Here is a 22979-nt window from a genome sequence, read left to right on the forward strand (position 1 = left end):
ACTGACAGCAGACGCAAGCTGGGCCCTAAGCATGGTGGTCCAGCATCCACAGCTCTGCCAAGTGGCAGAGGGAGATGGCTTATGGTTTCTCATGCAATTTTCCTGACAAATCCATGTGAGTGGCTGTAAGTAGAACTATTCACAAAAAGGCACGGGGGTGAGAGTGTCAGAAAACAGTGTCTAGAAATGCAAGATGTGAACAGATGGCAAATGTCAAGCCACAGTAACCCACCACAGTGCTTTGAACTTACAAACAGACTTTCTGAAACCCTCCTCTGAGCTGTCTGGAAGCATCCCTGAGCAGTGGTGACTTTGAAAGACACTGCTTTAAATTGGAGGGTGGAAGTCTTGGTTTCACTTATCTTTTCTAGCCAGGCTTTGTAAAACTTTAGCTCTCCTGGAAGGAAGGGAGACTTTTACTCAATACTATCTGAATTCCAAGCATCATGTTAGATATGGAGAAAACAGAATTGTCTCTTTCCTGTGATGTGGTACCAACTAGTGCCGCTCATTTAAGACAAGCAGGGAAAAAGAAACCAACCAAACAAAAACAACCCAACAACCTATAATTATAGTTTTCTGTGTCCTCCTTCAGCCTCTGGGTAGCAGCAAACTGAATTACAAATTTAGAAGAAATGTATATTTAACACATAGATTTAACAGCAGTTATATCCAAGCAAAATAACAAAGAATGTATCTTTGAGACCCCAATTGCTTCCATTGGTGAACACCACAAATAATTCATGAGAGAATAAAATATAAATAACATAACCATGAAGCCACCTCTTTTGTCTCTTTAGACAGCTCAGGAGTTAAGAAAGCTACCTGCTAATGCATTTAGTTCTCTTTCTGAGAAAGCTGTGATACACGTCAGTTTCTATTGTACATAGATATATATTATTTTACAAAACCTCTAAGCAAGCGGTAATAAATTGGAATTTATTTCAATCATTGAGTGATTTCGTTTTTTAATAATTGAGTGATTTTGATATATGCATTCTTTAAAGGAAACTTCTTTATTTTGGCTAAACAAACCGAGAAGTGGTCTGTTTTTTGTTCTCTGCTGTGTCTCCATGTCTTTTCAAACACCCAAATACACAGTGACTTTGAAGCACCAGTCTTAGGAGCATGAATGAGGATGCTTCAGCATCATCTGCAACAACAAGGGAGCCTAGACATTTCTTTAATGAGCATAAAAGGAGCAAGTTATGATTTCTGGCCCTTTCATGTAATGAGACGCTGTTCAGTGGGGAACCATTTATGCTGAATTATTGTTACAACCAGGAACACTTACTTCAGTGAAAACCTAAAACAGGTTATCTTGCAGTAGCTCCCATCCTACCTTAATTTAAAATGGGACGCCAGCTGTGGGCGGTGGGCAAGGACTCTGCATCCTCTCAGATGAACCCTCGGTGGTGGACAGGGTTTCTCCGCCCTCTCAGATGGACTCTCGGTACTAGACAGGGGCTCTACACTCTCTCGGATGGACTCTCCTACTGGGTTCTTCCAGTTGCCCATTCTCATGTTGATAAAATCTCCATTATATTTTTCTACATTTCTGACATGCCCACGTGTTCAGCTGATCACATCACTTACCTGTTATCACAAACACTCACATTGAGTTAATTACACGTACATATCATTTTTTGTTCTCTAGCCCAGTAACATATCCACTGTGCTGTGCATCCTAATGTTCATGCTAGAAGACACAGGCTTGTTAACCATCACATGCATTAATTATTTGAGATTGAAGATAGGTAGGAGGCGTCTAGATAATAAAGACAAAAACATGACCAGTTTTTGACATATGTTTCAACAAAATGGTGGAATTTTCCAAACAATTGTTGAACTGAGAAGTTTCTCCACATCCTGGGCAGTAATTACTAGCTTGTGGTGACCGCCACAACACTCAGAGAAGGAGGCTCACATTCAGTGTAAGGAATTTCCATTGCAGTGGGTTTGCTCACGCCGTCACTCATATGGTATTATGAAGAATTTTGAAGCAAACCCTTCATTTGGTTTTTCCCATAAGTGTGACATTAAAAAATAAGATTCTAGTTTCCATCATGCAGTTTTATATTTATTTACAGAAAATGACAGCTTCATGTAGTCTTTTTAAATTAAATGCTAGCTTGACTAAGAGGGGTACACATACATAACATTGCTTATTGTTTATATAGGCAAAGGCACACATAAGTGTGTGTGTGTGTGTGTGTGTGTTATAAACATGATTATGTATATATACATGAAGATGATAATAGATAATACAAGTGAAAAACTAAAAACAAGAGGTTTGTATAAAAGATGAGAAAGGATGGATATCTTAAGGGAGTGAAAACAGCTTAAAATTAAGCTTTCAGGGGCTGAACAGATGGCTCAGTGGTTAAGGCTCATGCTGAGACCTATGTTGGGTTCCCAGCAAAACTGTGGAGCACAACTGTCTGCAACTCCAGTTCCAGGGGATCTGATGCCCTCTTCTGGCCTTCCTGGGCACTACATTCACATGGTCCACATAATACACATACATACATGTAGGCAAACATTTCATTAAAATTGCAAAAAAATCTTTATTTTAAATTAAGCTTACAAAAGACATGCAGCTGCACTTCTGGGTAGGATTCTCTGCAAGGAACTTTTTGTGTCCTGAAGCAAGAGCCAGCAAGGGATAATATGTGGCCAGATTGGCTCCTTCTTCTTGTCTTTATAAATAAAGTTTTATCAGAGCATGGTCATAATCAATTGGTCACATTTTTTTTGTTGCACTATGAAAGCAACAATAATCAGTATAATCAAATTTTAAATTCCAAAATATTAATATCTTGTTGCTTATATAAAAATATTATGTTTAATCTTAGACTACAGCCTGACCATGGGCCTCTGCTCAACACAAATTAAAGAAGCAGCTTAACTCTGACTCATCTGACAAACTTACTAGAATCTTAAGAAAAATAACACTTTATAAAAAGCAAGATTAATTGTAGTGGGTAGCCATTCCAGCTTGGATCTGGAAGTTCCAACCCCCATTGAGACTCTGGCAACTGTCACGCCTACGAGGTGGGGCGAGGGGAGGCGCCTGGGGACCCCAGAGCTGGATGGGCCAGCACTCTCTCTGTGTGCTCGCTTGGTGCCGAGATGCTGACCGGTGGAGGTTGACTGTGCAGAGCTCCGGAGAACACCGCTGGACTGCGTTACACCTTCCCCAGACCCTGCGACCTACCCATTACTTAATTTGTGAGTTACGCCATTAAATAAATATCCTTTTAACTACGTGGAGTGGCCAAAATAATTTCTCCAATATCTGGCGCTCACGTGGGGCAAACTCCAAAGGCCTGGGTGGCTCCACGCCCTCTCCTTCCTAAGCTGGCGGGTACCTAAACCCGCCTGCAAAGTTCCATAAAACAGAAGAACTAGAACCGTGAAGGACACATGGCAGTGTTAATGAAAACTGTACTCAAAGTTCATGTATTTGAACACTTGAGCCCCAGCTTATGGTGCAGTTTGGGGAGGGTGTGGAGCCTTTAGGAGGTGTTGCTGTGCTGACAGAAGTATGTCACAGAAGGTGGGCTTTGTGAGTTTATAACTGGCTCCACTTCCTGTTGTCAGCTTCCCATGTGTAGTTAAAGAAGTGATCAGCTGGCTGCCTGCTTCTGACGCCATGCCTCCTTGCCATTATAGACTCTCTCAGAAGCTACAAGTCAAAATAGACTATTTTCTAAGTTTCCTTGATCATGGTATTTATCCCAGAGGCAGAAAAGCATCATACATAGTATACAAATACAAAAGTAATTGACCATACTACATAGGAACAGACTGAAAGTTCTAGGTAAGATATAATTATTTTTTAAACAGTTGAAAAATTGAACAAACAAAGGCAAATGATAACATCATGACAAACAGAATCTTAAATTGTCAGGATGCAGAAAATAAGATGGGGGAAAAAGACAGGAGAAAACTCCACCACAGTGGATTCAAGAAGACTGGCTTTGTGTGTCAGAGCAGATTTCTAGGACAAACACACTGTTTGGGAATGAGAGAGTCTTAAAAAGGCTTTGTATATCCTTATAAACCAGATATGGAAGTGGATGGGGACATCTCTGCAGAATAAGGTGTCATAGTAAGGGACTCCTCATCAATGCAGGAAGCTCACAGCTAAGTAAGAGGCTTGCTAGGTAAGAGCTGTGTTGGTAGGAAATGAGATTTTGAGGGGGGACCCTTTCAGAAGTAGGAGTAACTTTGCTAACTTCTGCCTGGGGAATTTAAGTTTCACAGAATTGAACTTAGTAGAACTTGAACTAGACTTTGATCTAGAAGATATTTAAACTCCTCTAATATTTAGTTCTTAGTCATATCTATGCAGGTGGACACAATTTTTGTCTTTAGCTGTCTTAGTTTCTTTGTTCTCATTTGCATAAAGTACTTGTCTAATTATGGGTAGGCCAATGCAGCACCTTGAGGAAAATTAATAGCTTTCAATATGCATATGAGAAAATGTAAAAAAAAATCATGAAAAACTGAACTAAACATTGAGAACATAACAAAAAGGAAACAAACACAGACAAAAAAATGCACAGTTCTTTGTGATGCTAGGGACCTGGAGGTAAGCTGTTGTCTGACTGTACAATGGGGTGGCTTAGCCACTGTAGGTACAGACAGAGCAAAGTGCCAAAGTCAGAGCAGCAGTGAAGGGATGAATAGAAAGGTGGGGATGTGGTACAACAGGCAGCAGGGGGAACTGCATGCGGAGCACAATGTCATGTGCCTCAGCTAAAACTGTAGCACAGCTAAAGTGGACTTTTGCAAGACCACTCAGGAACAGTCTTTGACTGAGGCAGCTGCCTCTGGGGAGTGAGGTGTGGTGAGCTTGAGTGATAAGGAGGAGTGCAGAGTGAATGAGCGGAGTAAGGAGTGCAGTGGCCAGTGTGGAGGGAAGGGGAGAGAGGGCACGGTGGGCCTGGAGGTTGGGAGCAGACGGGCAGTCCATGTGTTGGTTACTTTTCATGTTGCTGTGACCAAATGCTTGACAAGGAGTAACTTGAGGTGATTGTTCAATGAAGGTGGGAAGGCATGATGGTAGGAGCCAGAGACTGGCTGCATCCACACTCGGGAAGCTGAGAGGGAATATGTGCAGGGGGTTACAAAGCCCCATGGACCGCCTCTAGTGACCCACTTTATCCATCTAGACACCACTTCCTTCATTTCCACATCTTTCTCAAACAGAGTGAGCACCACGTGCTCGAACACTTGGCCACATTGGACATTTAAACCAGAATAGAAAAGAACAAAAATCAGAGGAGAGAAAGAGAAGAAATGATGTGGGGGAGGGGCTTCATCTTAGTCCCTTATCTTGTTGCTGTGGGAAACTGGCTTGTTGCTGTGGGATGATGCTGTTTAAGGGAGAGTTTAATTTGGCTCCCAGTCTGAGGACCAGACTCATCACAGCCACAGGAGTAGGAGGCAGCAGGTCACGCCACATCTGCAGCCAGACAGCAGAGCAGCGAGGGATGATGTTCAGCTGAGTTCTTCATTCTATTTGGTCCAGAAGCCCAGCTCATGAGATGGTGCCCCCCACACTCAGGGTGGGTTTTCCCACCTCAGTTAAACCAGACATTCCTCACAGACATGCTCAGAGGTTTCTCTCACCAATAATTCTAGATCCAGCCTCGTTGACGGTCTTCACTAGAGGAAGACTGGATTCAGAGAGGAAATGTAAAAGAAGGGAAGAGAAGAGGAGAAAGATAATTGGAGGAAGGTAGGAAGAGATTTAGCCCCAGCTGCAGATGCATTAGAAACTGAGGAGCGTGGTCCAACTAATTGTTGTTGTTGGATACCAAATTAAATGGTTGCAAGAGTGTGTTCAGAACATAGCAGAGCACCAGAAAATCACTTGTCTCAATATAGCTATGAAGTTCAATGACTTGTATTCTCTGATGCCTCGCATGCTTGGGCACAAATGTGTGTCCTTATTACCCACTGGCATTGGCGAATGACTTCTCCCTGAGAACCACATGTTCTAGTCACTTATTCCGATGAAGCACAGACCAAAACTGAATCGGGGAGGAAAGTGTTTGTTTGGTTTACACATCCCCATCACAGTCCATCACTGAGGCAGGTTGGGGCAGGAACCTAAACAGGACCATGGATGGGAATCAGTGGGGAATGCTGCTGACCGGCTTGTTCCCACAGCTTGCTCAGCCTGCTTTCTTACATAGCCCAGGACCACCTGCTCAGGGGTGGCTCAACTTATGCATCAAATATTTATCGAGAAACTGACCCACAGACATGACACAGACCCACTCAAAGGAGGCAACTTCCTCCTTCCTCAGCAACTCAAGCTTGTGTCCAGTTGACAAGAGCTAACCAGCATGGTTCCTAGTTGGCTTCTAATTTCATTTTTGTTTAAAACTCTGACTTTAACACCATTTTCATAAATAATTAAGATAGGAAAAATAATTAAGATGGGTAGAAAAAATAAACTATATTTGTTTGGGTTTGCTGGAAGACAAGAGAAAATGTACAGCTAGAAATGTCCCTTATATCTTCCTTCATTACATTTGACAGCTACTTATGAGTGTGTTTCATGGTTTTAAAATATATTTCATGTATACAATGACCTTGTGCCTTTCTTTCACTTTTACAAGAAGAATAATGTTTCTTTTGTATGTATGTTAGAGCGATGTGCTTGTGTGTGCTTGTGTAAGGATGCAGGAGGTCATAGGACATGTGGGTGCCTGACTACTCTTCCCACCTTGGGAGGTCTGAGAATATCATCTGGGTGCCTGCCTACTCTTCCCACCTTGGGAGGTCTGGGAATATCATCCTGGGTGCCTGTCCACTCTTCCCACCTTGCTCCTGTCTGCTTCTTTTAAACACTGCATTCTTCAAGGTGCTTGGCCTGGTTTCCATGGATTCTCCTGTGTATGCCTCCTATCTCCCAGTAGGGGTCGCCAGGGTTACAGACAATTGTGCTGCTCTGCCTGGCTTTTAAATAGGTTCTGGGGGTAGAACCGAGGTGGTCAAGCGTCCCTGGCAATGCCTTTACCCAGTGAGCAAGCCATCTTCCTACCAGGAGGAAGAAAAATTGTACACATATATTTATGATAGTGTACTATGTTAACACAGCTCTAGAAATCTAAGGGAGACAATGAAAATAAAACGTAACAAAAGCTTCATTTCATGTTTTATACTAGACATTCTCTGTATTTCTTTTTAAATTACATACTAAGCATACAAAATTGTAGTTTTGTATAGAATTATCTACAAATGAGTAGATTATATCATTATGCAAAGTTAGTTTAACTAACCGTATCGTTGCTTAAATAATTTGTGGAAATCTTCTCTCGGAATTTTCCAAACAAATATTTGGGGTCTGAATATGACCCATTTTTTGTATTGCTTTATTTCGTAAAATGAAGACTATACACTTATTTCACAGAGTAAACAGTTCATTTCACAGAATGAATTAAATTACCTGTTTTCCCAAACTAAATTCACCGTCAAAAGATGTTAATTCCATCCTGTCGAGCTGTGAAGGCTTCTCACATGTTCTCCAAACAGACGCCAGGCAAACCAGCAAAACCCTACCATCTCCCCTAAATATATCCCAGTGATTTCTTCCCGTTCTTACGTGTCCGAGTATTGAACCGCGCAGGATTAGGAAAAAAACGTCTTCCACAATCTTCGCACTCACAGCCACGACTTGTATTAACTTGTAGATCCAACTTTAATCTACAAATATTTCTTGGCTGAATTACAACAAAATAATGGCATTAAGGGGTAAAGAGTTGGCAGTGATAAAATAATGTTGACGGTCTTAAAAGCGTGTTTTTTTTTTTTTTGTTTTTTAGCGGGAGGGGAGGTTAATGATAGGCGTTCAATAGTTATGTAGTCTGAAAAATGCAGCAATAGAGATAACTAACTCTCTGGTCTGCGTCCAATTCACCCATCACGCTATAGGTGTGGAAGAGACAGGAGCGAATGTTCTAACTAAACAAAGGAATTGGCGATGGTTTTAGAATCAGACTCCATCCTTCCTCCATTTAGGTTACAGGCGGTTTGCATTCAAGACTTGAGTGTGCTGTCTTCTCTATCGCTTTTGATTGTTTTCTGACCTCACACAAGCAAAGGCAGTAGGAGATCCTTGCAGATCCTTTTCTTTGCCCCCATCCCTTGGCAAGAAGGAGGAATTAGCTCTGTAACCAGATCCTCCCAGTCTGCATTTAATTTAAAGCACGAAACCAGCCACTGTCGCGGCAAGACTAGCTGTAAACAACAGGGGGCAGTGTTGGCCCGCGCTTAAACAATCTCTGGGCGCAGAAAGTTTGAGGTTTGGAGGGATTCCTGTGGCAAAATTGTATGACATATGCCCTATATTTGCATTGTTTGGCTTCAATTCATATTTTGCAAGTTGGTTCCCTTAAAGGGGAAAATTATTGACCCGATTCCTAGTCACGTTTTATTTTTCTTTTAAAGAAACCTCGCGCGCACCACACAAATAAGATGAGGCAGGGGAATCATCTGTGCTCAGTCGGTAATGTGTGACTCTTTAAAAAAAATTAAATTTAAACTTCATTTCATTTATTTCTATTTTCTTACAGCTATTCTCCCCCCTCCTTCCGCCCCCCAGAGCAAAACCGAAACCAAACGTTATTAGATTTCCTTTGGCTAGAAAATGTTGGGCGGGGGAGGGGGCCCACCGGGGGTCAAAATTCCAAACTGGGTTTGTAAGAGGAAACTGTCCCCGCAGAAGCTGCCATTGTTTCAGCTGAAGCCTCGGGACTGATCTGTAGACCGGATTCCAGCTGTGAGACTAACCAAGCTGCGGGTACAGGCGTGCCCCTCTCTTCCTTTGAGAAGTTGGAGGTCTGCAGGCACCGAGGCCTCGATGTCCCCTAGTCCCGAGGGACAGCAGCTTGGGACCCAGGTTCACGAGTAGGGAAGAACTGGGGTTCTGCGGAGTCCAGTGGGCAGAAGCTCGCTCGGGCACTGCCCCTGGCTAGGGCACGAAATGGTTAAAGCTCAGCAGCGGCGCGCATTCCCAGACAGGCTTTGCCTAATCCTTCCTCCCGCGTTAACAGACCCTCGCCCCCAGCCTTTCTTTCATTTCCCTCGACCCCCTCCACCGAGTTATTACCAGCCTAACAGCCTAATGGCACCCCCAGCTCCGGCCACTAAACTTATTTATTTCCAAACCTGACCCCACCCCCATCTATTCCGCCGCTGCCTCTTGCTGTGATTGCGCCGACACCGGCCAAGGTTTGACCAAAAGGGAAAATAAATAAATAGAAAGGAGTTGGGGGGTGGTCGCCCCTTCTTTGCGCCTCTGCCGCGGGGCTCGCCCACCGCCCGCCCACAGCCTCGGAGGCCGCAGTGACGAGCGTCGCCCCAGCCAGTGGCGGCAGGAGGCGAGGCTGGCGGGGATGCCTGGCGGGGCTGTGGCCAATGGGCTGTAGCGGGGCAGGGCCCGCGGGTGACAGGACCAGAACAGGGGAGTGGCGGCCACTGGAGTCCGGGAGCATCGAGGGGCGAGCAAAGTTTCTCAGTCCTGCTCGCGATCGCGGACAGCCCTCCCCCCTCCGTGTGTGCGCGCGTGTGTGTGAGTGCGTGTGTGCGCGCAGCGGGGAAGGGGCGGGGAGAGTGCCAGGGACCCGGAGAGGCAGCGGGGGACTCGCCTGGGCTCCAGATCCGCCGTGGTGCCACCTCTGAGCCCTAGCTGTGGAGGAGCGCGCCCACCCGGCGCCCCGTGCAGCTGCACCGCACCTCTGAGTCCCCATCGTCCGCGGGGACCGCGAAGGAGGGACCCACCCCTACCCAAACACAAAGCCTAGCGGATTACAAAGTGAAACTGATCCAGGACAATAAAAGCACAGATCCCAGGACCAGGGCGAGGCGCTCCCGGGGGCGCTGGTGCACGCTAACGCCTGGGGAAGAGCCCCTGGCATGGTGAGGGGAGGGGACTCGGGGAACCAGCGCTGCTGCTGCGCTGCTGCTGCTGCCCGACCCCCGCGACGCGGAGGAGGAAGGGGAACCCGCGCTCTGTGGATGTACAATCGATGCCGGCGCGGAGGTGAAGGATGCAGAGCAGCGCCTGCGGCAGCTTGGGCTGGACTTCGGGCTCCAAGCAGCGGCTGGCGCAGAGGCAGCCTGAGTTACCCGCGAGGGGACGGAGCTGAGCGCTGTTGGAGACACGGTGCCCCTGCTGCCTCCGCGAGGGTGCCTGATCCAGAGACGACCTCCCCAGCTCCCCCGGAGCGAGATCTAAGAAGAGTCTGCACCACCAGTTTCGGGTTCTCCCGGTGTCCCCGCTCTGTCTCTGGGGTGCAGGGGCTTTGCGGCCCTTGGCTCTGTCCTGTTTGGCGTCACGCTCTGGGTAAGTTCTAAAGTTTTTGGAGAGACATGCTTACAGTGAGTGACTCCTCAGGTCCCTGAAATCCAGGCCGCCTCTAGCAACTCCTATTCGCAGTCAGGACGCTCAGACTCGGGATTCCAATCCAAGTGTCTGGAGGCCTGGAAACTTTCTCGGGAGAGCCCAGGGATGCCCCGCCTCTTGTCGCCTCACCCTTCCCTGCACTGCGTTTCTCCCCGGCCACCAGGACCCTTCTCCTGGGCAACTGCCCCTCGCTCACTCTTCTAAACTGCAGAGATCTCCAGCCAAACTGGCTTTTTACTGGCGCCACTCAGAAGCCCTCCGGATCAGCCCGTTTCCTTCACCTTGTTTCTCTTCCTCTCGCGGTACCTGGAAACCAGGACCATGAACTTGGCCGCAGACCTGGCTCCAGGCTGCAGGTGGCTCCCGCTACTCTCTCCATCCCTTTGCCAGCTGCTGCGAGTCTGGGGGTTGTTGTCTCTGCTCCCAGGCCCGGCCTGGGTGCAAGCGGCCGAACAGCGTCAGGTGTTCCAGGTGATGGAAGAGCAGCCCCCAGGGACTCTGGTGGGCACCATCCCAACGCGCCCCGGCTTCACCTACAGGCTCAGCGAAAGCCACGCCCTGTTCGCTATTAACAGCAGCACCGGAGCGCTGTACACCACAGCCACCATCGACCGCGAGAGCCTGCCCAGCGACGTGGTCAACCTGGTGGTCCTTTCCAGCGCGCCCACCTACCCTACCGAGGTGCGGGTGTTGGCGCGTGACCTCAACAATGCCCCAGTCTTCCCAGATCCCTCGATCGTGGTCATCTTCAAGGAGGACAGTGGCAGCGGGCGTCAGGTCATTCTGGACACTGCCACGTACTCTGACATCGGCTCCAACGGCGTGGACCACCGCTCCTACCGCATCGTCCACGGCAATGAGGCGGGTCGCTTTCGCCTGGACATTACCTTGAACCCCAGTGGCGAGGGAGCGTTCCTGCACCTGGTCTCCAAGGGCGGCCTGGACCTCGAGGTCAAGCCTCAGTACCAGGTCCTGGTGGAGGTGGAGGACAAGGGTGAGCCAAAGCGGCGGGGTTACCTTCAGGTCAATGTGACTGTACAGGACATTAACGACAATCCCCAGGTGTTTGGCAGTTCCCATTACCAGGCGGGGGTGCCTGAGGACGCTGCTGTGGGCTGGAGTTTCCTGCAGGTGATGGCCGCCGACGCAGACGAGGGCACCAATGCGGACATCCGTTACCGGCTGCAGGATGAGGGAACCCCCTTCCAGATGGACTCGGAGACAGGGCTCATCACCGTGAGAGAGCCGCTAGACTTTGAGGCCCGGCGACAGTATTCGCTGACAGTGCAGGCCACGGACCAGGGCGTGCCCTTGCTCACTGGGCGCGCAGAAGCGATCATCCAGCTGTTGGATGTCAATGACAACGACCCTGTAGTGAAGTTTCGCTACTTCCCCGCCACCTCACGCTACGCTTTGGTGGATGAGAACGCGCAGGTGGGTATGGTGGTGGCTCTGCTCACCGTGACCTATGCGGACTCCCCGGCAGCCAATGGAAACATCTCAGTGCAGATTCTCGGGGGCAATGAGCAAAGCCACTTTGAGGTACAGAGGAGCAAGGTGCCCAACCTGAGTCTCATCAAGGTGGCCAGTGCCCTGGACCACGAGCGAATTCCTTCTTACAGTCTCCATCTCGGATAACTCCGGGGCGCCCCCTACCGCCGAGGTTCAGGCGCGCTCCTCCGTGGCCAGCTTGGTGATCTTTGTCAATGACATCAATGATCACCCTCAGGTCTTTGCACAGCAAGTGTACAGAGTGAACCTGAGCGAGGAGGCGCCTCCGGAAAGCTATGTGAGTGGGGTGTCTGCCACCGACGGTGACTCTGGTCTCAATGTTAACCTGCGCTACAGCATCGTCTCTGGAAATGGGTTGGGCTGGTTCCACATTAGGGAGCACAGTGGTCTAGTGACCACCAGTGCTGCGGGGGAGAGGGGGGGGAGGGCCTTGACCGTGAACTTGCCTCCCAGATTGTACTGAATATCAGTGCCCGAGACCAGGGCGTCCACCCCAAGGTGTCCTATGCCCAGCTTGTGGTAACTGTCTTGGATGTCAATGATGAAAAGCCCGTGTTTAGCCAGCCTGAAGGCTATGAGGTGTCTGTAGTTGAGAACGCTCCAGCAGGGACTGAGCTGTTGATTCTAGGGGCAACCGATGGGGATCTGAGTGACAACGGGACAGTGTGCTTCTCCCTGCAAGAGGCTGAGAGTGACCAAAGGCTCTTCCGCCTGGATCCTGTATCTGGGAGGCTGAGTGCTATCTCCTCCCTAGACAGAGAGGAACAAGCCTTCTACTGTCTATTGGTTCTAGCGACAGACTTGGGCTCCCCTCCCCAGTCATCCACAGCTCAGGTGAACGTCAGTCTCCTGGACATCAATGACAACAGTCCTGTGTTCTACCCAGTCCAATACTTTGCTCATATTCAGGAGAATGAGCCTGGAGGTAGCTATGTTACCACAGTGTCTGCTACTGACCCAGACATGGGTCCCAATGGAACTGTTCAGTACAGTATCTCAGCTGGGGACAGGTCGAGGTTTCAGATTAATGCTAAGAGCGGGGTTATTTCTACAAGAATGGCCCTAGACAGAGAAGAGAAAACAGCCTACCAGCTGCAAATAGTGGCCACCGACAGGGGCAATTTACAGTCTCCTAACCAGGCCATAGTAACAGTCACGGTGTTAGATACACAAGACAACCCACCTGTATTCAGCCAGGCTGCTTACAGCTTCGTGGTCTTTGAGAATGTGGCCCTAGGGTACCACGTGGGCAGTGTTTCTGCCACCACCATGGACCTCAATGCCAACATTAGCTATCTCATCACTACTGGGGACCAGAGAGGTATGTTTGCTATGAATCCTGTCACAGGGCAGCTGACCACAGCAAGTGTGATTGATAGGGAAGAGCAGTCTTTTTATCAACTGAGAGTCCTGGCCAGTGGGGGAGCAGTAAGGGGAGACACCGTGGTTAACATCACAGTGAAAGACTTGAATGATAATGCTCCCCACTTCCTCCAGGCAGTAGAAAGCATAAACGCAGTGGAGAACTGGCAGGCAGGACATAGCATCTTCCAGGCCAAAGCCGTGGACCCTGATGAGGGTGTCAATGGCAGGGTGCTCTACAGCCTGAAGCAGAACCCCAAGAAGCTGTTCGCTATCAATGAGCAGAATGGTAACATCAGTCTGCTGGCTCCACTGGATGTCCACGCTGGCTCATACCAGGTAGAAATCTTGGCCTCTGATATGGGTGTCCCCCAGCTCTCCTCCAGCATCATTCTGACAGTTTATGTCCATGACGTAAATGACAACCCACCAGTGTTTGACCAGATTTCCTATGAGGTCACACTTTCTGAGTCGGAGCCTGTGAATTCTCGATTCTTTAAAGTGCAAGCTTCTGATAAAGATTCTGGGGCAAATGGGGAAATAGCGTACACTATCACAGATGGGAATACTGGGGATGCCTTTGGCATATTCCCAGATGGCCAGTTGTACATCAAAAGTGAATTGGACCGTGAACTTCAGGAGAGATATGTGTTATTGGTTGTTGCCTCTGACCGGGCAGTGGAGCCCCTAAGTGCTACTGTGAATGTCACTGTGATTTTAGAAGATGTGAATGACAACAGGCCTTTGTTTAATAGTACCAATTACACATTCTACTTCGAAGAGGAGCAGAGGGCCCGGTCATTCGTAGGCAAGGTCAGTGCGGTGGACAAAGACTTCGGGCCTAATGGGGAGGTAAGGTATGCTTTTGAGGTGGCACAGCCTGATTTTGAGTTGCATGCTGTCACTGGGGAACTCACCAACACTCACAAGTTTGACAGGGAGTCACTCATGAGGAGGCAGGGGACAGCAGTCTTCAGCTTCACAGTGATAGCCACAGATCAGGGCCTCCCTCAGCCTCTCAAGGAGCAGGCCACCGTGCATGTCTACATGAAGGACATCAATGACAATGCCCCCAAGTTTCTAAAAGACTTTTACCAAGCTACCGTGTCAGAGACGGCGACCAATCTGACCCAGGTCTTACGGGTGTCTGCCTCAGACGTGGATGAAGGAAATAACGGCCTCATTCACTACTCTATCCTCAAAGGAAACGAAGAAAGACAGTTCACCATAGACAAGTTCTCTGGTCAGGTGGCTCTTGTAGGTAAGTTAGACTATGAGGCGACCCCGGCCTATTCCCTCCTCATCCAGGCAGTGGATTCAGGGGCCATCTCCCTCAACTCAACCTGTACTCTAAGTATTGACATTTTGGATGAAAATGACAACACGCCCTCGTTCCCGAAGTCAACACTATTTGTGGATGTCTTGGAAAACATGAGGATTGGTGAACTGGTGTCCTCTGTTACTGCCACTGATTCTGACTCGGGTGTCAATGCAGACTTACACTACACCATCACAGGATCAAACAACCATGGGACCTTTAGTATTAGCCCAAACACTGGGAGTATCTTTCTTGCCAAGAAGTTGGACTTTGAGACACAGTCTCTATATAAATTAAACATCACAGCAAAAGACCAAGGGCGACCTCCTCGGTCATCCACAATGTCAGTGGTGATTCATGTGAGGGACTTCAATGACAACCCCCCAAGCTTTCCTCCGGGAGACATTTTTAAGTCTATAGTGGAGAACATCCCTCTTGGTACATCTGTCATTTCTGTGACAGCGCATGACCCAGATGCGGATATCAATGGGCAGCTGTCTTACGCCATCATTCAACAGATGCCCCGAGGCAACCACTTCAGCATAGATGAGGTCAAAGGAACCATCTACACCAGTGCTGAGATAGACCGGGAATTTGCCAATCTCTTTGAATTAACAGTAAAAGCCAACGACCAAGCTGTGCCGATAGAAACTAGGAGGTATGCTTTGAAAAATGTGACCATTTTGGTGACAGACCTCAATGACAATGTCCCGATGTTTATATCACAAAAAGCCCTGGCTGCAGATCCTTCAGCCATGATCGGTTCTGTCTTGACTACCATCATGGCTGCAGACCCTGATGAAGGCGCTAATGGTGAGGTGGAGTATGAAATAGTCAATGGAGACACAGAAACCTTCACTGTGGATCGCTACAGTGGAGACCTTCGTGTGGCTTCTGCATTAGTGCCTTCACAGCTCATCTACAACTTCATAGTATCAGCCACAGACCTGGGCCCAGAGAGGAGGAAGTCAACCACGGAATTGACCGTCATCCTCCAGGGCCTCGATGGGCCGGTTTTCACACAGAACAAATACATGACCATCTTGAAGGAAGGGGAGCCCATTGGTACCAATGTCATATCCATAGAAGCAGCTAGCCCCAGAGGGTCAGAAGCTCCAGTGGAATATTACATCGTTTCTGTTCACTGTGAAGAAAAGACTGTTGGACGTCTCTTTACCATTGGACGGCAGACTGGTGTCATTCAAACTGCAGCCATTTTGGACCGGGAGCAGGGAACATTTCTCTACCTGGTGGATGTTTATGCCATAGAGATGTCATCTGCCTTTCCCAGGACACAGAGAGCAGAGGTGAGAGCTTGGATTCCTTTATTATCTGCTCTGAGTGGGCTTTTTCTAAATGTCTTTGTCATTGTGATTACTCTCTATGATTTAACTGTGTTTTCATGGCTATGTTTATAAACAGGGACAACTTAGAAAACATTGTCACACACTGACAGTTTCAGGAAAATGCAGCTATAATCCAGGTTACAATAAATAATGAACTTTTTTAAAATAATGAATGTTCCTTAATTGCAACCATGAGTGTAAGGTTACTGACAGAGCACTTGCCATTTGCAGAAGTAATTAAAGCCCATTCGTGTGAGCAGAGGCACTGTACTCACATAGACCTCTCTCAGTAAGGAAATCTGTTCCAAGGTGAAGAGTTTTGCTAGATCTCTGAGTGGGTTATATTTCTGAGCTGGGTTGTGCTGGAGCCTGCGTGGCAGTTTACATCAGGATGGCATTGACCTCCCCATCCTCAGCAAGCTTGGCAGATTCTTTATAGACAGTGAGTAATCTCAACGTGGTGAGCCAAGTTTGTGGAGATTCCTGATTTCTTCTGCCTGAGAAGCTTACAAACTACCTCCTGGCAAGGAGCAAATGCTTCTCTTTCTTCCTACACTGACTCAGGTAGCTGTGAACAGTTAGATCTGAAGTTCCACTCCAACTCTTGGGATGAAAATGTGCTGTTATGCGATGATGCAGGCTCTTGTCCTGTCTCCAGGTGGGAAAGGCTACTCTGGGCACAAATAAGTCCCACGCCCATCCCCCAGCAGGCACATGCTGGATTGTGGCCTCCACCCATCTTACTATCCCTGATTGACATCTTCTCCATTAGGCTCCTCCCTTTCTCGGCTGTGTGAAAGTCACCAAGAACTGATTCGGCTATCTTCTAGAATGCTTGATGCATGTTTTCTGAGTCCTCCTCCTGCTTCCCACTCCCCTCAGAGATGTCCTAGCTTCTGCCCCTCAGCCAAAAACTCAAAAGATCAAGTGTGGTTTCTGATGCCTGGCAGAGTTCCAAACACAACGCGGTGGTGAAATGGGGGCTGCTATGTTTATTTGCTTGCTTTCCCCTCGGGGGAGACCAAGGATGCTTTCATTTTGAGGGCTTGTTTTTATTGTTATCTTTTGAAATTCTTTGTGATTATTATTTTTTCTGATCGCTAGCTGTTGCATCCTATGAACGGGATCAGAGGGCATTAGTGCTCATTAGAAATATAATTCCCAATGGTGATGTCATTGTAAATGGATTTCAATTTTTCCTTGCATGTCTTTGCCCGAGAGGCTTCAGAGTTAAATTGGTTCCTTATGTCTGCTTACTTCTTCAGCAATCTCAACATCAGAGGTCTTTGGCTTAGATCTGGTCATGATTTATGACTAAATCATTATTTGATTTGAGCTTATTCCATCTTTCACTTTCTTCTCTGCAGTTATTTCTGAGATGAACAGCTTTGATTAGTTTGAACACCAAAATATTTACTGAAGGCTGGCAATTAAGTCTCTCTGGATAATGGCTGAATTTGTTAAGCAGATGACCTGATTAGGTGTTTATTTCACTCAACTGCTTTTATTAGAGGAGTGCAGAGCATTGGAAGGAATGCTCATGGGTGCCATTAGAAGATCCATTACGCCTGTGATTTATCCATTCAGTAGGGGAAGATTAGCTTGCCATAAATGTGCCGAACAGTGATGTCTCTGAAACAGGCAGTGATGTCTCTGAAACAGGCATGAAGACTAAAAATAATTATTATTACAAATAACTTTTGTTAGGAAGCGGAGCAAAATGCCCACTATGTCTTTACTCTAACCTCAGTTAATATCAGTATGAAACATATTCTTTCAGACCTCCAGGGTCCTCTGTATTGACAAACCAAGGGAGAATTGCTCTGAAGACTTGTGTGTGTGTGTACCTGTATGACTGCACATGTTTCTCTCTCTCTTGTATACACACACACACACACACACACAGAGAGAGAGAGAGAGAGACAGAGAGATAGAGAGACAGAGAGACAGAGACAGAGATGGAGAGACAGAGACAGAGAGAGACATAGAGACAGAGAGAGAGAGAGCGAGCACACTCGCCATGGATCAGGATACCCTCTGTATACTAAAGTGCAGAAATTGTAAACCAACTTTGAGTTCCCAAGTTACAGCCACTCCTGAAATTTAAAGCAAATATTTTATTTGTTATGCTCAAAGAATACTGAAAGCAGTAGTTTGGAGGTAAAATTTTATGTTATTCTTTGTTGTGTTTTTCCAATATGTAAATTAAACTAGTTTTTTTTTTTATTTTGCTCAGTTGGTTTACTATTATTCTGCTATGAGAAGACATAAAGCATCGATGGCAAAGGTGACTTGTACGTTGTTCCACTCCAGGCTCAGACTTTTTTTGTTTTGTTTTTGTTTTTTTGAGACAGGGTTTCTCTGTGTAGCTTTGCGCCTTTCCTAGGACTCACTTGGTAGCCCAGGCTGACCTCGAACTCACAGAGATCCGCCTGACTCTGCCTCCCAAGACCTGGGATTAAAGGCGTGCGGCACCACCGCCCGGTTCAGGTGCAGACTTTTGAATGTATTTGAAAGCATGCATTTGTCTGACCTGATAGGTGTCTGGGCTGCTTGCTCGGCACCCAGGCCAGTGTCACAACGTCAGGCATTCTGTTTGATGAGAGGGTTGGACGATTGGCCTGCATTCTTTTGGGATGCGCATGAGAGATGTACCTTTGATATTGCTCACCCTGGACACTTGCCCAAAGGACACAGTCTCTCAATCTGCCTTCCAAAGCTAAAGCTTGACAGGGCAGGAATGACTCCAAAGGCTGCCTTCTGTAATATGTCAATTAATTAATGAATTTTAATTAAAATGTATAAATCTGTTTTATTTGCACACTTGCAGTGTAGGGTCTCAGTTAGACCTCATGATGACCAGGGACTTGGTTATATTGATCCTTTTTATTTCAGTGTCTCATTTATTACCCAGCATGCAGTAGGTGCTGCAAACTTGTTATGCTGAGTAACATGGTAGACGAACCAAGATCAGAACACAGCTCCCCCTTCGAGGAGTGAGTCCAAGAAAACCCATCAGTTGAATAAGGACAGAGAATAGTAATTACTTCTGCTCTACAAATGAAATGAGGATTGTCAGAAACTGGAAAGAACAGAGGGAATAAAGGGTGGTCTGACATAGGGTGACTGTGTGAGTGGACAGGGACTGCACCCGACCAGGGTCACATCTGCTGCTTTCCAGGCCACTGGCCTCTGGATCCCCTTATGTTCCTCTGAAACTCCCAAAGGCCTCCTGGTTAAGGGTGTGCCTTAACTAGTTTTCTTTTTTAGTTGTGGTGACTTGCATGAGAAATGTCCCCCACAAGCTCCCGTACTTTGGGAATTTTAGGAGGTGGAGCTTTGGTAGAAGAGTCTTTGGGGAAGGCTTAGAGAGTTTGTAGCCCTGACCCACTTCTAGTTTCCATCTCCACTTCCTGTTTGCAGTAGAGATGTGATCTCTCAGCTTGCTGCTCCTGCGGCTTGCTGCCATGCCTGTCCATCACGGTGGACTTTGATCCCTCTAGATCCATAAGCCAAGGCAGACGCTTTTGTCTGTAAGATCCTTTCAGTCTTGGTATTATATCTCCGGCACAGAGAAGTAACTGAGGTGCTAGTTTTACCAAAGCAACAGAAAAATAGAGGATACTGGCTTGTTAACATCACATGGGACATGATGTTCTTTTTTGTCTAAAGATGCTACATGTTCAAACTTGAAAATCTGAAGTAATGATATCTTGAATTTAAAAACTCTCTTTGGCTCATGACTTGCAGAATACAGTAGGCATCTCAAACCTTTTTTGTTTTCCTGGTAGATTTCACAGTGGTGTTTTGTTTTGTTTTATTTTTCAGTTAAAATATCTGAGATTACTCCATTCTCAAATGGGTAGGTTGAGTAGAGTACTGGAAAAGCATTTTGGTTTGGTCCTGACAGGTAATTATTGATTTTACCAACCCAAGAAGGACATTGCCTTGGGACTTACTCGCAACACATCAGGATATTGATCAGCAGATGTACCTGTGTAGTTATGTGAAAATGTATGGTCTGTGCTGCCTTCCAAGTGGGTCTTTGCCTATTTAAGATGTATCTGTCAGCTGTTTGTAATTCAGAAAATACTGGTATAAATGATGGAGATTATCTCAGACAGGATTTTTTTTTGGTAGTTTATTTCATAAATTTCAAGTATGCTTGTTTTAAATGATGGATAAATGAAGGTTCTGAAGAATATGTTTGTATGTGTATGAGTGTGTTTATGTGTATATGCATAAGTGTGTTTATATGTGTGATAGTGTGTGATTTATGTATGTATGTGTGTATGCATGTATGTATATGTGTGCATGTATGTATATGTCTTTATATGTATGCATGCATGTATGTGTGTATGTATGTTTATTATGATATAGTCAAACCTTGCTACTCTGTACTTTATTACATAACACAGTTATTATGTTATGAGAGTCCATAGCTCACATCTCCTTTATATGTTTCACAAATACACTGTATCATCAGCAGTTGTGGTTGCCTTGCTGTGTATTAAGTCTCTTTAAATATGTTCCTCTTAACGGCAGTGGTGTAGTTGTGACCCAGATCTGACCATCTCCCCTCCAAGTACACCAGACTCTGTGAATCCCACTGTACTCTCGTATTACACCATCAACTCTCAGGTCTGAGTGAGGCACACAGATCATTTGGCATCAACGTGTGCTTGGTGAGTTCACTCAGCCTCACATCCTCAAGGCTCATCCATGGGACTGCAGATTTCAGGTTTCACTGTTCTGACAACCATGTAGTATCACTGTACATGTGTCATGTGCACCTTACCCACTTAGCTCCTGATGCTCTTCTCTCTTTAATGTTTGTGCCATGGGTTACAGTAACCCATCACTAGATGTGTCCAGACAGAGGAAATGCAGACATTGGAGAGACAAGTCCATGTCCATGTTGACTGAGCACTGTATAGCAGCCAGGATACAAAGCCAATCAGCCCCTGTGAGCATCCATTCTAGTTGGAGTGGAGTGTCACTGGAGTGGAGTATCATAGCCTGGGGTCATGATTGCCTGGAGCTCTTCGATGTTAAACTTTCTTTACAGACTCAGCCATCTATCTGTGCATCTTCTTCTGGAACTGTCAGGTCTTCTGCCCACAATTTAACTCTGTTGCTCATTTTGATGCTATTGATATGTTTCAATTCCTCTTATATTTTCATCACTAACCCCTGTCAGATCCATCCTTTGTGGCTGTTTTCTAACCGACATCTTTCTCTCACTGTGTTGGTTGTTTCTGTGATTCTGAAGCTTTCTTAGTCTGATTTGTATTTGCCTATTTTTTATTTTATTCCATTGTCTGTATTGTTGAGCTTTTAATAAAAAAAAAATGCACAATCACTGGTTTGGAAAAAGTGCACCAGTGCACCAGGGGAAGTGATTTATCCTAATGTTCATCCTGAGGTCTGGCCTTTCGTCTTCAGTCCATTTTTACGTGATGAGGAATGAAGGTCTCATGTGATTCACACTGCATATGAACAAGGCTTGCCCCAGCACCATCCAGTGACGACTTGTCCTTCCCCATGGTGTGTTCTCGCGGACATTTGTTACTGCACGTCAGTCCACCGGCAGCCTGTGACTTTGTCTCTGCACTTGCTGTTCACTTTCAGCGGTATGTGCATTTGTTTTTATGGTGACACATGACCTTTGGCTTTCAGAAAACTCTTTCCATGTATTGACTCTCAACTCCCCGGGGATTATTAAAAATTATTCACAATTCAAAGTTTCACTTATTAGCTCAAATCTTACCACTAACATCGTCGGTTCTTTTCCTGAAGTGCCAGGCTCCCTTCATTCATTATACAAGTGAGCAGCTTCTTTCAGTGGCTCTTTGTGGTGGAAATGGGCTTCCCCAGACAGCGGCTTCTGAGGCTCATGGCACAGTCAGACAGTTCTTATCTGGGTGCAGAGCACTGAGTCTCTGTGTAACACAGAACGACTGATAAGACATTGAGACACAATTGATAATTGTACTGTATTCTAAAGAACATTTTTCAATTTTTAGTGAAACTAGCATTCAGGTTGACTGTGGGTACTGCTGTGAACCTGATGTTGACCTCTGACCTCACACAGGTGAGAATATCCAGATAAACACCTATGTACATGGTTGGACTGTGTTTAATTAAGACTAGAAGGAGCTTTAGCAATTGGATAATCTATTAATTTTCACAAGAAAGCCACACTGATTACCAAGAGAAGATGGAGATGCTGGGTGCTAGACAGTAAGTTAAAAAATGATTTTATTTCAGGCAGTTTAGAATTAGAGTTGGTTCCTGTTAGATGAGATGGCTGAATTTGCTGGGCGTGGACCTGCCGAAGAACTAAAGCAGCTAGACAGTGTATTAATGGGGGAGGTGTAACAGTCCGGCTTTTCTGAATTTTAGTGACTGACAGATGTAGAATCCTAATTCAGGACAGGATAACTGGCAAATGACTGAGGCCAATGTAGATTTGAATGTTCCTTAAAGTGTCCATAAAATAGAATATGATATTTCCATATTTGCAGAGTCGTTTCAAGACAAAGGTTCTCTGTGTAGCTCTGGCTGTTCTGGAACTCACTCTGAATACCATGTTGGCCTAGAACTTTTCGAGATCTGCCTGCCTCTGCCAGCTGGGTGCTGGGATTAAAGGTGTGTGCCACCACCACCCATGATGGTATTTCCTAATGCCAGACTTTCAGTAGTCTGTATAAGAGCATCCCACAGAAGGAGAGTGGGATACAGAAGACAAGGGGAAATTAATTATTACATCAATCTCCATTATAAGATAGACACACATGAGACAGAAGGTTGATTCAGTAGGTTAAAGTCCTTGCTCCTTACCCCGTAACCTGAATTAGATCCCATGGAGGGTAAAGAGAACCAGCTCCAAGGTTGTCTTCTGACTCCTACACACACTGTGGCTCCCCCAACTAATAATAATAATTACAATAATAACAATCATAATACATATGTAATGATCTATTAGCAATATGCTCCTACTGTACAAAGGGTG

The 22979-nt window shown here is 46.2% G+C and overlaps 1 protein-coding gene across 1 annotated transcript; it reads left to right on the forward strand.

Annotated features, from left to right (window-relative positions):
* Nucleotides 1–12878: 12878 nt before the first annotated feature.
* LOC114689127 (protocadherin Fat 4-like) lies at nt 12879–16133 on the forward strand. Its single transcript, XM_028863533.2, has 2 exons — nt 12879–15362; nt 15411–16133. The coding sequence occupies exons 1-2, from the start codon at nt 12902–12904 to the stop codon at nt 16034–16036; spliced, it is 3087 nt and encodes a 1028-aa protein (XP_028719366.1). The 5' UTR covers nt 12879–12901; the 3' UTR covers nt 16037–16133.
* Nucleotides 16134–22979: the final 6846 nt, after the last annotated feature.

The sequence above is a fragment of the Peromyscus leucopus genome, unplaced genomic scaffold (genome assembly GCF_004664715.2).
Source record: "Peromyscus leucopus breed LL Stock unplaced genomic scaffold, UCI_PerLeu_2.1 scaffold_1521, whole genome shotgun sequence".
Lineage (NCBI taxonomy): Eukaryota > Metazoa > Chordata > Mammalia > Rodentia > Cricetidae > Peromyscus > Peromyscus leucopus.